The 15,371-nt window shown below is 35.6% G+C and overlaps 1 protein-coding gene across 4 annotated transcripts in view; it reads left to right on the forward strand.

Annotated features, from left to right (window-relative positions):
- The window catches only part of ATRNL1 (attractin like 1), a 430,566-nt gene that overhangs the window by 213,523 nt on the left and 201,672 nt on the right, over nt 1-15,371 (forward strand). For all 4 annotated transcript variants that reach the window (XM_021537269.4, XM_021537270.4, XM_021537271.4 and 1 more), the window contains exons 25-26: nt 32-93; nt 14,604-14,682. In XM_021537269.4, the coding sequence (XP_021392944.1) occupies nt 32-93; nt 14,604-14,682 (141 nt within the window). The remainder of the gene's footprint in view (nt 1-31; nt 94-14,603; nt 14,683-15,371) is intronic.

Genomic DNA, 15,371 nt, shown 5'->3' on the forward strand with positions numbered 1-15,371 from the left:
ATGTTGTAATTCACTTCTGTTTTATTTGCAGATTGCCTTCTCCCAGCACAATACTATCATGGATCTGGTGCAGTTCTTTGTCACCTTCTTCAGGTAAATTGCTTTGTTTGTCTTCTGACTGAAATCCTGATGACTCTTTGCCATCAAACCAGTGTCTTAAGCAGCTTCTGAATCTTGAGAAATGCCTGAAAGATCCTCAAACTGTGTTCCCTAATGTGCACCAATGGAGGGTCTAGGTCAATCAAAGGCTGCTGCTGGAATCTTGCATTATATAATTGTGTATTTCATATTTAGTGGTACAGTCTTCACACCTCATGAAGATTAGCTGGGTTTGTACCATATATTACAGTGATTAAGAAAAGCCAGCTAAACTCTAATTCATGTGCATGATTTTTCTATAAACACTTTTATGAAATTATTTAAAATGATGGCACGGTTCAATAGCTTGTTATTTTTAATAAAGCACAGCACATCACTATTAAGGCTTTCATGTGTCAGAGATTAATTGTGAAAGGCAGTAGCTGATGCCTGAGATTTGGTTATGGCAGCAATGCAGGGGTGGGCTTCAACTGCAAATGAACAGCTATTCTAGACTGCGAACAAAACTCCACTGAAAGACTTCTTAAAAGTTCAGCTATCTTATAAAAGTCACAAACTTGAATATATATGGATTAGTTACAGTGCTTTGAAATCTTGCTGTGAAGATATTTCCCAATAACCATGAAGTGTACACAAAATCTGAACAGTGACAGGCAGGTATGTTCATCAGACTTTCTGTATTTCTAGGCCATGACTTTATTTCACAAGTTCACAGTATGGCTCATCTGTTGACTTTAACCACTGTGCTCTGAGGAACTGTACCTAAACAATCAGAGTCTTAAATACTGTGTATGGTCCAAATTATCTCTATTGCTGTTGCCAAAAAGGGCACAGAAATTAATAGAATCTGAAGTTTTCTGTACCCAGGGCATTGGCTAATGGGGAGAAGTTTAGTAGGGGATATAAAGTATCCCATTTCTCCTCTTTCACCATGAACAGAGCAATAAAGTGCTAATTGCCTAAATGTCAGTCTAGTGGTGTTTTGAGTGTTTTGTTTTTGGTCTTTTTTTGTGTTTTAGAGTTTTATTCTCTTTTTTTCATGGGGAGATAGCAAGCTCTAAAACTTACAATGATTATGCAAACATTTAGATTACAAACCCATGTAGAGGAAAGCAAAGTCTGTCGAAGAATAGGGATCCTGTCACAAATAGCAGAGGTAAACTAAGAGTAGTTTGTTAGTGCTCTGTGCCCTGGGACAGCCTGAGAAAAGGTGAGCTAAAGGCTCTTTGGTGGTGCTGCCATCTCTATGGTTCATGGAATTGTCTCTCCAGAGTGTTGGTCTATCTCATGCAGTTTGTTCTGGGTAAATGCACAGGTAGGATGCCAACAGTTTGTAGCCTAAAATAATAATTTTAATAAGGGTTTGTTTGTTTCTTGTCTTGTGTGGGTTTGGGTTTGTTTGTTTGTGGGGTTTGGTTTTGTTTACTGAATGGGAATGAGGTGTATTGTGACTGTGGCAAATCATGGTGGCAACAGTAATAATAACCCAGTCTGGATTTATTAAGATTGTTGATGAAGAAAATAATTGTGTTTGAAGACAATTTGAATGTGCTTGATGACAAAACGTATTTCGACATGCTTTGATAAACCTGCCTTTGCATTTCTCCCATTCAGTATTATATTTTGATTTCAAAGGTTGTGGCAAAATGCTGTTCACCCTGCCTGGCCAAAGCAGCAAATAGACCCATTTGACAATAACAGCTATTCAACAACCAGGCAAAAGTATAGTTTAAGACTGTTCCTTTATAGGTTTTGTGTTCCAGACTGAAAGATGAAATGGACATTTTACTGCTTGAATCAAAAGAATCAAAACAGGCATTTTTAGAACTGTCTTGTTGTATCAAAATGAACTGTTTTAAAAAGCACCGTTCTGTAAGGAATTTATTTAAAACTATACATAATGAATACAAAATCTATGGTTATCTCTACAATTAGTGCTTGATCTACCAAGATACTGATATTGTATATCCTAGGATAAAAAAGATAAAGATAAATAGAAGTTATATTAAAAAAAATAAGCAAAATATTATTGAAACTGTAGTGCTTCAGACCATGATAAGCATTGTTAAAAACCCCTACCTTATATAATTTAATTTTTTTCCTACTGGTAGGTTTTGTTGCAACTACTGGTTCTGTGACCTTTTCTCTAAGTGAGAGTAATAACAGATTCCAAATTGTCTTAATAGACAGTGTGGCATCTTTGGTGCTGTGCTCAGTGCCTTGAAGACTTTTAGCCATCGCACAAACTGAGAAGTCTGTGTCTTCTTTTCTTTCCACCTTCTTTGAAGAAATATAGATCTCATTGCAAAATTTCACAGGCAGCAAATGTGAATGATCCTTCTTACACTGAAGAAATGCAGTATGCACAATTAATGAAAGAATATTTCTGTATTACCTGGACCAGTAAAACCCATAATATCCTAAAGAATGGCACTTTTTTTTGTTTCAAACTCTAAGGTATAAAGAAATTTGCAGTGTTTTCAAGTCTTACATGAATATTTGGATTTAGCTAAATAGGTGCCAGGATATTTTAGACATTTCATAAGGGTATATGAAGTAGCTTTACTTTCTGAAAACATTATTTACTTCTTTAGATCACATCTAGCATCCATGAAAATTGATTGTTTAATAATAGTTTGTTTTTATTATCAATGCTTTGAGTTACTCCTAATGGAGACCTAAGAAACACTTGATTTCTATACCTGCTTTTAAATAAAATCATAACAATATAACAGAATTTATAACAAGTACTCAAGTAATTCCCAGATAATTATTTGTATTAAAAATCTGAAGCATAAGTTCTGGTAAGAAATGTGGTTAAACCTCATAATCAAAAACCAGGCAAGCATGAAATTGGTGCAGATGACGAAGGTTAGCTGTTAATATACTTGTGATAGGAAATGGCAAGCAAGTGCCAGAACTATGTTTTTAAAGCTTTTTTAAAATGCATTATGCCAACTACTAGTTCACCAGGCATGTTCTCTGAGCTCCCAGAACGATTCCTGCCCTTTCCTCCGGTACTTTGACTGAATAGAATGTTTTAGTCACTTTTGTAACGTATCTCCACAGTGTCATAAATTACACAATCTCTAGGTTTTATTAAGTAGAGCACTATTAAACAATATGGACTCTTTGAAAGTTTGAAAATCCTTCATTTGTATGTGCTTTAAGAAATTCCATGAAAAATTATGGTCATTTGGGATCAGGGGTACGTTCTTTCCATTAAATCCTTCTATGAGCAGCCTAAATGAGAGAAAACAATATTCAAAATATACCCAGTGCTTATTGCAGAAGGAGAGGATGGGTTTTTGGTAAAGATGAGCATGAGCTACAACAGGAATTTTAGCAGCTGCTGGAGAACCAGATTTATGAAGTCCATATGTAGGACTGTGTGCTGTCTGCAGTGGGAGGGGGTGGCTGCATTTCAGCAGTGTCAGAACTCCAGGGAGCTGCAGTGCTTGAATCCACCACCCTGGGGGTGAACTCCTGCTCTTTGCCAGCATCCTTTGGTCTGTGTCCCTGCCTTCATATTTTATTTCTATCAGAATGAAGGATGGTAAATTAGGGCTGGATTTTGGCATACTTATCTTTATGAGATCGAATATTGAACATCCTGAGAAAGACAAAAGCCAGGGTGTCAGGATCAGATCACGGCCACCATGGCTGATCAGAAAATCCATAACTCTTATAAATCAAAATTAGAATATTTTATAATATCAAAATCAAGTTATCGTACCAAAATGGATTTTAGTTTTGGGGCTAGAATAAAATTGATTTTTACATAGTGATGCATTAAAAGTTTTCACCTCAGAAGCACAGAGCTGTTTGGCTTCCACTGGGAAAAGCACGTCTGTACTGTGGTGGGCAATTTGAGTTGGGTTTCCTTTCTTTAAATGTTTGTTTTGAATTGTTGAATGTAGCTTTGTGCCTTCTGCTCTCTGAATCACACAGAAACTTTGTCATCACTGTGGAGTTATTTGGTGTGTTCATATTTCTGGAGAAGGCAGCCACTTGTTATTGGCCTGCAGGCAAAGGAGATTCCCCAGTACCACTGGATCAGTTGCTCTTCAAAACAAGGGATGAGTCACTTAATCTGTCAGTGAACAGAACTGTTTTCCATTATTTTCTTCCTGTTTTTCATCTTTCTGTTAGTCCTTTGAGTAGTTTGGAAGTGTGTGTGAGCGCTCACCATATTTTGCTTTCAACAGACACTGTTCCTCAAAACAAAAATTATTCACTCAGTCTATGTGTCTGTGTATAAAACAGGTGTGGGCTTCTTTCTTCCTTAAAGTTTGGAAGTCTCACTTGTTTTATGTAGCAAATACAGTGAGAGGTGCTCATTGTGCCTCCTGAAGCTCTGGTGTTTTCTCCTTTCAGAGGTGTGTCTTTCTAGAGCTGCATCTGATTTTGTATCCTAAGAAGCATCACAGATGATTCATACTGTGTTTATGCTTTTATTCCCTACATTTTGTGATGTATTTTCTTAAATCCAGTTAGTCAGTTATTTTCTTAGACTTTAACAGCATCAGAACTAACAGCAGTTTTTCTTCTAGAGTGCTTAATCCTTCCTGATCATTTTTTTTATGAAAATCAAGTCCACTGTACTTTAAGCAAAAGAACTAGAATAGGTTTCCATCTGTGACAAAGGGACTTGAAATTTTGCCTTTGTCATTTTAATTCCAAAGAGAAGGAATTCAGTCTTCTTATGACATATACCAGTTGCATAGTTAACTTCAGGAGTTTGCTCCCAGGTGTGAGGAATACAGTGAAGGGGGGTGAAAGCTGATGAAGGAAAATAATAACAAAAAATAAAGGAAGTAAAACCATCAGTGTTTTCCTGCAGGCAGTGGTGTCACTGCCCATTACAGCGGGTGACAAGCAGCTTTGTCAAGCCCGTGCCCGCCTGTCTCTGCAGGCAGGTCGGAGTGATGGGCTGGGCACTGAGTGACAGCCAAGAAATGAGCAATCTCCTCATGGCAGGGCAGAAATATTCCAGGTCCCTGTGCTCAGCTGTAATAAATCACAGAGAGAGAGAAAAAACGGTGCTAGACCATGTGCTATGCTGTGAATTCCATACATCCAAAAATATTAAATCTGATTATTCCTTTTTAGAAGAGATCTTATATCAAAGGAATTCATCTTCTGTATTGGAATATTAATGCAAATATTCCAGTAAAATTTCTTGGTACTAAATGAAGTATTTTGTGTGGGAGGTTTTGTGGTCTTTCTATTTTACCTGTTGGAATCCAAGGCAGGGTTGACTATGTTTTGCCAATAAGAAGCAAAATTATGGAAATTCTACTGTGGACTCCAAAAGCCACAACAAGAATTACACAGTAAAAACTAGTTATATAATCTATTTAAATTTTTTTGTCTGAATTTAATCTTTATATATGGCCCAATCATGTTCTGTATCATAGTTGGTTTTCTATGTTTTCAATAATTTTTTGGTGATATTTTAGGAAAACACTCACCACTTGGAAAATTATATTTCTTTCCTAATATATTTTCAGTTGTTATTAGCTGGAATTCTAATACCAGATTGAGGGGAATCAGGGGCTTCTTATTCTTTATCGAGTACAATTACAGAATTTTTTGTGTTCTTCTTGAATGATGCTTCTTTGGCCTGGAAATCTAAAATCCTTCCTCTGTCCTCAGGAAAATTGAATTTTTAAAGGACTTTTAAAAAGGAAAGTTATGACATTTTTACACCTACTCCTTTAGGTGTATTTGCCTCTTTGGAGAAAGTGTTGGAAAGGTTACAGATTGAAGGAAAAAGTTGTTTGGAATGTGTTAAATTTCTTCATTATATTTCAGTTCATCCTGCTAAATAATGCTGTCGTGGTATGGTGGCTTTCTAAGCATATTTTATATTTCTGTGATGTATTATTAAAGAATAACAGCTGCACTAGAGAGGGCAGTGAAAAATAAGAATGGGAGAAAATATTGAAAAATATTGGAAAAAATTTATTGAAATAATGTGAATCTCTTGGTTTGGAAGGCTGCTGAAATTTAGCATTGGTGACAATTCTTCCCTAAATTCACTAGCCAAAAATAATTAGAATAAATTACTCTTTCTCTCCCCCTCCTCCACCCCTTAATTTCAAATACTAAATTAGCATAAATTTATGCTAATTTAAAAAAGCAAAAAACCTCTGCAAAAAAGCAAAAGTGAAAGTACAAATATTTTGTAATAGTATATTCAATTTCTAATTATTCTGGAAATCTACTGCAGAAAATACTAAATTCTGTATGTCATAATTTGTCCAGAATGTCAGTGAACAAATATATATAAATTTGATATGTGTTTTTTTTTTTTACATGCAACATCACATATTGAGAGAAATATAGAGTATTTCACCCATGAAGGGAAAACACATAAAATGATCTGAAATATTCAAGTATTTTCCATAACTAAAGAAACATTATCATGCTTCATGGGCATAAAATTCTATTTATTCAATGGAGATTAATTTCATTTTACATGAGATTAAATAATTTTGATTGTAAATCTTTTTTATTTGTTGCTTCAAAGAGGTGAAAGGAAGAACTATGAAGGGTAAAAGTTCACATCTAGAGCTTTATTGTGTAATATATTTCAGAGTCCTTTTGCATTGTTCACTTTAATCTGATATTGGATGGCTCCACAGCATCTTGGTGTACACTGCATCCATTTTCCCTTTTTAGTTGAATATAAAGGCTGTTTCTATAATTGATCATTCATTAATACTTTGCTATAGCAGCTTGTGGTATATTTATCATAAAACCAGAGCTTTGTGGATGTATGCATGAATTGTGTATGTAGGAAAACAGAAATCTAAAAAATGTATGTGTGCTTTTTTATAGTTATTTTTTAATAATTGTTTTATTGAATAAAGTAATTTAATGCTCCCCTCTATCCTCTGTAACATTATGGCACATGTACATAATGAAAAAAGTGCCAATATGTTTTTTCATAATATTTTTTCTGCTAATTACAAATTCCCTCTTCAAGCATTTCTTTCTTCTTTACTTTCAAGAAAATTTTTGATGTTTCATTGCACAGACCAATGAAAGTCCAATGAACCCAGGCTTTGCAGAGGCAGTTGTCAGAGATGATTTTAAACTGTTATAGGAGTTTATGCCTTGGGAGAAGAAGGATTAAGTTGGTTTTCTGTATTGAATATATATTAATAAATTATTTAGCACAAAAATAGTAGCTATTCTGACTAATAAATTAATACATGTTATGTTTCTATTTCATTGCTACTGCTTACTTTAAAATATAATTAATATAAAATGCAGTTGACACCACTGATCCTTCAATCTCCCCGTTTCCCATTATGCATTCAGAGCTTAAATTGTGAAGCTTTATTTATACCATTATTGAGGTCTTAGTTTGTCATTTTATTTAATTTTGCTCTTCTGTCTCAATAAAGCTACTTTCATGACATTTCTAATAGTAATTTTTAATGTGCTGCTCTGGAGACTTACAGCATTCTTTTGGTTTCATGGTTTCAACCATGACAAAGTAAAACAAATCTAACGTGAATATTCTTTTCCATGCATTCTTACCAAACACAGTGTTGAGTCTGGAAGGACCAGATTAGAAGGCAGATATTTATTTCTTATTAACTCTTAACCTGTTTTGTATAAGTTTGGTAGTTGTGGATGTGTGAGAAGAGAGTTTTAAGGGAAGTTATGTGACTTTCATGAGACACTTTATGCAAGAGTTGTTTATGGGGATATATGGATTTTCAGGACTGCATAAAAAAATAACATTTTAATCAGTCATCTGGATAAGAAGAATTATCCGTGTAATTAGTTTCAAATGAACTTGAAACTTGTTGCTTAACTTGTGTGAATTCTATTTGAGACACAAATAAATGCAAATTTGCATTTAAATGATTTTTGGTAATACTTTGAGTTTTAAATACCATCGTAGATACTTTACCTCATATTCAGGCATTTCTTTAACTTTGCAGTTTGCAAAGCAAGAACCAAATGCCTGAACTCAGTGGCTGTGTGGCTTTTGGATTACTGGGCTCACATTTTCTTGGGTTCCTTTAATTCAGAAAGAAACTGTGGGGGAAAAGAATGGAATAAGCCCTGTCATATATACAGCTATGCAACAATGACATTTTGTAGCTGAAGAGGGAAAGATTGCAGATCTCAGTTTATCAGTTCCAGAAAATGGAGTGTGGGAGCCAGTGCATGGAGCTGCTGGTGCTGGTGGTGTTGGCATGACAAGCAGGAATAGGAAAAGGACATTCCTGAGTCACCTGGGTGCTGATGCTGGCTTTGTTGGCAGTGCCTGTCCCTGGCTGTGCCAGCCAGAGCCCTCCCTGAGCAGGAATTCAGCACTCCTGGCTGAAATGTCTTGGCTCCACAGCCAGGATTTATTTCCCTGACCCCACACACTGACTACCATGAGCTGGAATTTTCATATCCTACTTCCTTGCTAGACAAACCTACTTTTCCCTAAATCTTTATACATTTTAATTTGGAATTGTAACACTTCATTCCCAGAATTGTTCTAAATTGCTAATCACTGAAATAGTCCTACTTATAATGATGTTTATAAAACTTCCTGATTCATAGCAATTTAATTAATCATTAAAAAATATACTGCTGTCATACACATCAGACTTCTCATATTATGTTTACAATGCTTTGTGCTTCAGATAATCCTGTTGAAATCTTTGGAGCTGCTTGTCATGTGTATACCAGTTAACACAAGGATGGCTGAACCCAGCACATCATAATCATAAACACAATGTTCTTGTCAAGTACAATGAAAGAAATCAATTGCTGTGACAATAATTGCTATTTGAAGTCGCGGTATTAGAAAAATAATTGTTCAATTATTTTTATTTTAGAATTGTGGTTGCTTTATAAAATATCAATTAAAATGTGCTCTATTTGCCAATAAAAAGATAGTAAATAATGTGTTGGGAAAGCAGTTCTTAGAAAAACAGTTTCTGTTAGGAAACTTTTGCAGTACTACCTTGAAAGTATTAATTTAGGCATGAGACTTGTTTTCTTTGCATATATCCACATTAAAAAGTTTTTTGGTCACCTGTTTGATTTAGTCAATACGTTAAATTGTAGTTCATGTTAGTACTAGAAGAGAAAAAATAGAGTGTGGGGTCACTCTTAGGTTGCTAATTAGAGAGCTGTACATTTTTGTGCCCTTGTCAAAGAAAGATCAACAGGCAGGAGTTTGTGGATGCAGAGGAATATTTAATTACTGTCTCAGCACAGCAAGACCCAAGTGATTGGACAATAATTGCCTTGATGGCCCAACTCCTATGTTCAAAAAGACTTGGGAGAAACCTTTAAAATATGTGCAAATATATATATGTGGGCAGTGAATGTGTCTGCTATGTCCCCAACAATCTAGATGGAAGCAATTTTGGGATCTTCTGTCTCTGTTGGTGAGCAGTTGGTGAACAAACAGATCATCACTTGTGCAGGATGGTGCTGAGGACCTGACATCCACACTGAATGCTTTTTTTTTAATCTTTGAATTTGCTGTAGTTTAGTTGCATGGACTAGCAGCCCCTTTGGCTCTGCAGTGAACATTCCACATCTTCTAACTGAGCTCCAGGGCTGCTCCCAGGGGCACTCAGGGGTTGGTTAAAAGCCCATTCCAGATCCACACTAGGCCAGCAGTGAGGAGTTTCCCTGGGACACAAGGGTGGTCTGGGACGTGTTGGAGCATGGGGACAGGATGGTGGCATTTGTAGAGCAGCCCTGGCACCCTGTGCTGGCCCAGCCAGGGGTGCTGCCCCACGCTCAGCTGTGGTTCCTGCTGTACCTTACCCTGCAAGAGGAGTCAATGTGATGGCTGCTCAACATTATTTTTCATTTCAGCAGATTTAAAAGCATACTAGATGCGAGTTAAAGTTTTGAAAAAGTGTCTACTTTAATCTGTTTGTGGAAATAATTTATTTTGGATTATTGTGCAAATTACTGTTTTAAGGAAAGTCATAGAAACAATTATTCTCTTTGTATGTTAATTGATCAGAGAATGAAAAAAGAAATAACAAAGGGTATCATGTTTTGTTTTGTTTACCTTACATTTACAGTATTTATTCTTAAAATATTTGTGCTTAGTTCATGAAACAGTTCCTTTTACATCCCTGAAAAAATAAGTAAATTATTTCACTTTAACTAAAGTATTACTTTGATGCAATATGTAATTTATAGGCATTAATACCTAATTTTTAAAAAGGAATTCTGTAGTGTACTTATAATGTTTTCATAGAGCTTAGGGTACAAATGTGTCATTAATTCATCTAGTCTAAACATGCTGATCATTACATTTCACAGACTTCCCCCTCTATTTATCCATGCAATTTAAATTTCTTTAAGGATAGTTACACATTTTATTGCAGTTTGCCCAGAAGAAGCAGCAACACATCCACTAATTCCCCTAACACTTTTTAGTTTGCTGTCTAAAGAAACACAGAGAAACTAATTTCTGTGTTTCTGAAGTGAAAACACTTTCATTTCTTCAGCCAGGTCTGCACTAAATATGCCTAAACGTGACCTCTGGAGGTCAAAAATTTGCTCTGTAACTTGCAAAAATAGATGTGCAGGTAGTAATTATTCCTTGCAATTTCCATTCTCTTTGCTCTGTTAAATCACTATTTCTGTTTTCATATTACCCAGAGCCCTTCTGGGAAGAGCATCTGCATAGCCCAGAGCTCCCTGGTGTTCTCTTGTTTCCTTGGCCACTTTCCTGTGCTGTGCTGGACACAAACTGTGTTCAAGGCTTCTTCCTCTGCAGTTCATGGGTCCTCCGATGGTTCATTGTCTCCAAAATCATGCTGGGACAATAACTTCCAATCAACCTGTAATGCAGGCAGCTGGTGGTGGATTGCTCATTTTCAAGCGTGCTTTTTTAGTGTTTCCTCCTGTTTTGTTTCATGTGGTTTGAAGGGGAAACTGTGCAAAACTGTATCCTTATCTTCTGGGACTTAATTTCTTCGTTCTGGAGAGCACAAAATCTTTAATGCTTGGGCTGCTGTGGTTTTAAGAGTGTCTTAGTATGGCAAGTGTCCTCTTGGGAAGATTTACATTGATAAGTGCAGAAAGTCATTCACTCTGAACTCTGGGTTAGCATCTCATAACCCATGTGCTTTGCAAAGACATTTATCCAAATGTCTGTTGATTTGGATGTCATTCAGAGTCTCAAGTGGTAGTCAGACATGGTAGACGTAATCTATGATCATGTGGATTAACTGCAGGCAAGTTGCCACTTGATCTCTTCCAAAAGTGAAATGATTAATTTGTAAAGTTGCTGTCAGCAAAAGATTTTGTCCAAATTTTGAATACTTTTTGTGATTTTTCTCTCTATTCTCTACATGTTTTCCAATCTCCTTTCAGAAAATGCCATTGGCAGAGCTTTAAGAATAAGTCTGATAGTATCTGTTTTGGCAGTGCCTTGTAGAGTGGTTATTTTTTCTCTCAAGTGCTGCTTACTACTGTGCACCTGAGTATTTAAGGTTGTTTTAACCCTTTCTGTTTCAGCACCCCTGCAGTAATTCATACTGAATTGTCATTCACAGTGGTCTCTAAACTGAAGTGGTTTGGGAACTGCTTCGTTCCAAGGGGAAGAGAAATCCTTTGCAATGTAAATGATGCCTGACTTCCTTGTTCTCATAAATGCAACTTAGAAATGATTGTGTATTTAAAAAAATCTAAAAATGCACCATTGTACAATCTCTTTAACCTCTGTGCCATTAACCATTATTAACCACTTTTGTCTTTGTGTCATGCATAGACCTCTCAGCTATTATATATTTGTCCCATCAAAACTGAGTGGATCTGATACAGTGGGAGCTTTGCAACCCATCTAGAAGTTCCCTTTTCTGATGTTGGTCCCCTGCTGAGAGTTTCTTTTTTTATCTGTCTGGTGGCCAATTTTTAAGTCATTTGATTTGCACTGCACTTTCTGTTTTTGTATCTCAGTCACAAAGAGGAGATAAAAAGTATAAAGGGGGACTGGAGAGCATCCACCTGTACCTGTTCTGCTGTTTTTTTACATTTTTTGCCAGTGCTAATGCCTTTATCATGGCTTCCTTGAACTCCCTATTGTTTCAAAGCCAAATAGAACTTTTTTTCTCCTATCATTTCATCCCCCTGACCAAGCTGACTGCTTTCCTTTATACCTTTTAAATTCAGCTTAGATTTTTAGAGATAAGGTGATGGTTGCTTCAAGGTACAGACACACTATAGATTTATGCACTGACATCCCAATGCTTTCTGGTTTGTTCTTTATTCCTTTTCTAATATCTTGCAACATCCTATTTTCTGTTTTGACTGCCACTAAACATTCAGTTGAAATGTTCAAAGAACTATCTGCAATGACTTCAAGATCATTCTCTTGAGTGGTAATTGCTAATTTAGAACCTATCATTGTGTATTTGTAGCTAGTAGTGGTGTTTTTTTTTTTTTCCTTGTGCACATTGCCTTAAATTCATTGTTACTAAATTTCATTCTCTTATTTTATTGCCAAGTCACTCTGATTGTGAGATCCTTTGCAGTCAGCTTTAATTTTTATTGCCCTACATAAACCAAGGATGTTATCTCACCACAGCCTGGAACTAGGTTAATTTCACAAAATCTATTTTCTGTGTATTTCTTCTCTTCTTAACATGAATTTTGATTTTTTTTTTCCCCTTCTATTAATATTTAACCCCCCCTTAAAAAAAAATTACTTGCTGAGAAAAGGTTATACAAAAGTCACATTAGCAATGCTGCAACTTTCAGTGGTTTCTAGAATTTTATGGATGTGTCTTTAAGACACTCATTTCTGATTTTAGTTTTGCAGGTAGTTAATATTTTGACTGATGACAAGAAAATTAAGTTTGTGACCCACTCCACTGACACACAGAGCATGGAATCCATATGTCTGAAGTCTTTCAGCCAGAACTCTGAATATTTTCTATTCTACTAACTTAAAAGAACTGTTCAAGAAATTAATAAATGTTAAGGACAGAATTTTCTAAGGGTAGAGATTCTCTTCCTGGTCATAATAAATCAGTCACACAATGCAAAGCTGTCTTAGTTTCGTGTGTCCAGCTCCCTTGCATGTATTAACCTTTTCTAAATTCCAGGAGCACTGAGTTAAAAATTGCAAACAGAGTTGCTGTTGTTTCCCTAATTTAGTGGGTTTTGGAAGAACTGTAGAGGAGGAGAAGAGTGAGATGGCATTTCCTTATTTCATGCACAGCATCCCAATCTCTAGCAGCACATCAGTACCCTGATGCTGCCCTAAAGCATCTGTTGCAGGTGCCAGCTGGACAGTGCAGTGTAGAAGAAGGAAAATTTCTGGGAAATACTATTTATAAGTCCTTTGTGACTTAAAAACCTTAAAAGATGTTGCTGCAAAACTGGGTTTTATTCTAGTGGTCAGTGGGGTTTTTTTAGTTCTGCTCTTCCCTAGACAACCCAATATAAATTTACAGTCACTTGTACATGCTTTAAAAGGGAGACATTGGTGCTATTTTGCACATATGCATAGTACTTCTCTGAATAATACTACTTCCAGAAATCTTGCTATTTTATGTATTAAAGAATATATGTTGAAGCTTTTTGGTAAGAAAAAAAATTGTGGATGTCTAGTATAATTCAGTAGTTAGTGTTATATTAATTGAAACCACTTTATACAGCAGAGGAGCCAACATGGTGTGAAAATTCTTCACACAATTAGTAAATCCAGATACTTATATTAAAAAAAACTGTCTTAAAATTTGGAAGATCTTCTGAGTAATTACAAGTGCTAGCTTTAGAAGCCTTTTTTCAATATCCAGAAACTCACTAGAAGAAGTTGAGTTCAATGATCTTTCTACTAAAATACTTAATGGATTAAATGTTACAATACAAAGATACTGAAGCAAGAGAGAAGGTAGGTGCTCTGATTGTGCACTGCAGGTGTTTAATTTTCTTTTTTTTTTCTTCTGTTGTGTCTTTGGAACTTTAATGTGTTGATGTCCTTGGAGAAGTTTTCCCTGGGTAATTACCCATGGAAATATTCAATAAGATAACACAGGCCTATTGTCACTGTGCAAATCCAGTTCCTCAATCTAATTACACTCCTTGTGTAGTTACCCTTCCTTCATCCCAGGAAATTACTCAGGATTTACAAAGTGAAAAAAATATAAATTGCTATAATTTTTTTTTTTTGCTATACTTCATCCTCTTTTTCCATCTACTAAACGTGGACCAGGTAGTGCATATTTGTTGAGGCTGTTGTGGGTGTGTGGATGGATGGTTGTACTGGAGTTTATTCCATGCTAATGGAAATTTCCAGGAGAAAACCAGAGCATGAGATGTGCATCTGCTTTTGAATTTGAATGGTTGACTCTGTAATTCTGGTAGAGTTTCGTTTTCCTCAACTTCTGGGCTTTATTTTCCCATGCTAGATTGCCTTTTTGTTGTTTTGTTTTGATACCCTAAAAACATAATATTTTCACAAGTTACAATTCTTATTTTTTTTTCTTTTGTAATTACAGTTGTTTCTTATCCTTACTGCTGGTAGCTGCTGTCGTTTGGAAAATCAAACAAACCTGTTGGGCTTCTCGACGGAGAGAGGTATCAATGACTTTGAGATTATTGTAGTAGCTTTATCTTTCAGAATAAGTTGAGAATTTTGATGAACAGTCACTCCTCCCCTTTCTTCTGTATATGCAATTTAAATAATCATTTTATACTTCTGACTTTTTTATGCTGAAGAAGAAAAATTTGTTACTTTCTCCTGTCAAAAATTAAAGGAATTATAGCACTAGGCTGCAGAAAGATAAATTTTCCTTATAGTGGCATATTTAGAATATTCTAAATTCTAAATAGAGTAAATTAGAATATTCTAATAGAATTGAATAGAATATTTCAGTTGAAAGGTTCCTACAAAGAATTATTCAGCCTGACCACTTCAGGGCAGACCAAAGGTTAAACCATATTATTAAGTGTATTGTCCAAATAAATAACAATTCCTTATACACTGATGAACTTGGAGTACTGACCCCTTTCTAGGAAGTCTGTTCCAGTGTTTGACCACCTTCTCTGTAAATAAATGTTTCCTAATATCCAACCTGAACCTCCCCTCAAAGGAGCAAATTTCCCTATTACAATCAGTCATTAAATCTGTGGCACAATTAGAATCTTCAGTAAATATTTATACATAGAATCACCTTATTCTTTTGTGGTCTAAATTCTTACAGCTATATTGAAAAAATCTCGCCCAGATCTTTGTTCTTATCTGCTTAACAATTTATTGCACTTAA

The sequence above is a fragment of the Lonchura striata genome, chromosome 6, assembly GCF_050655825.1.
Source record: "Lonchura striata isolate lonStrDom1 chromosome 6, ASM5065582v1, whole genome shotgun sequence".
NCBI lineage: Eukaryota > Metazoa > Chordata > Aves > Passeriformes > Estrildidae > Lonchura > Lonchura striata.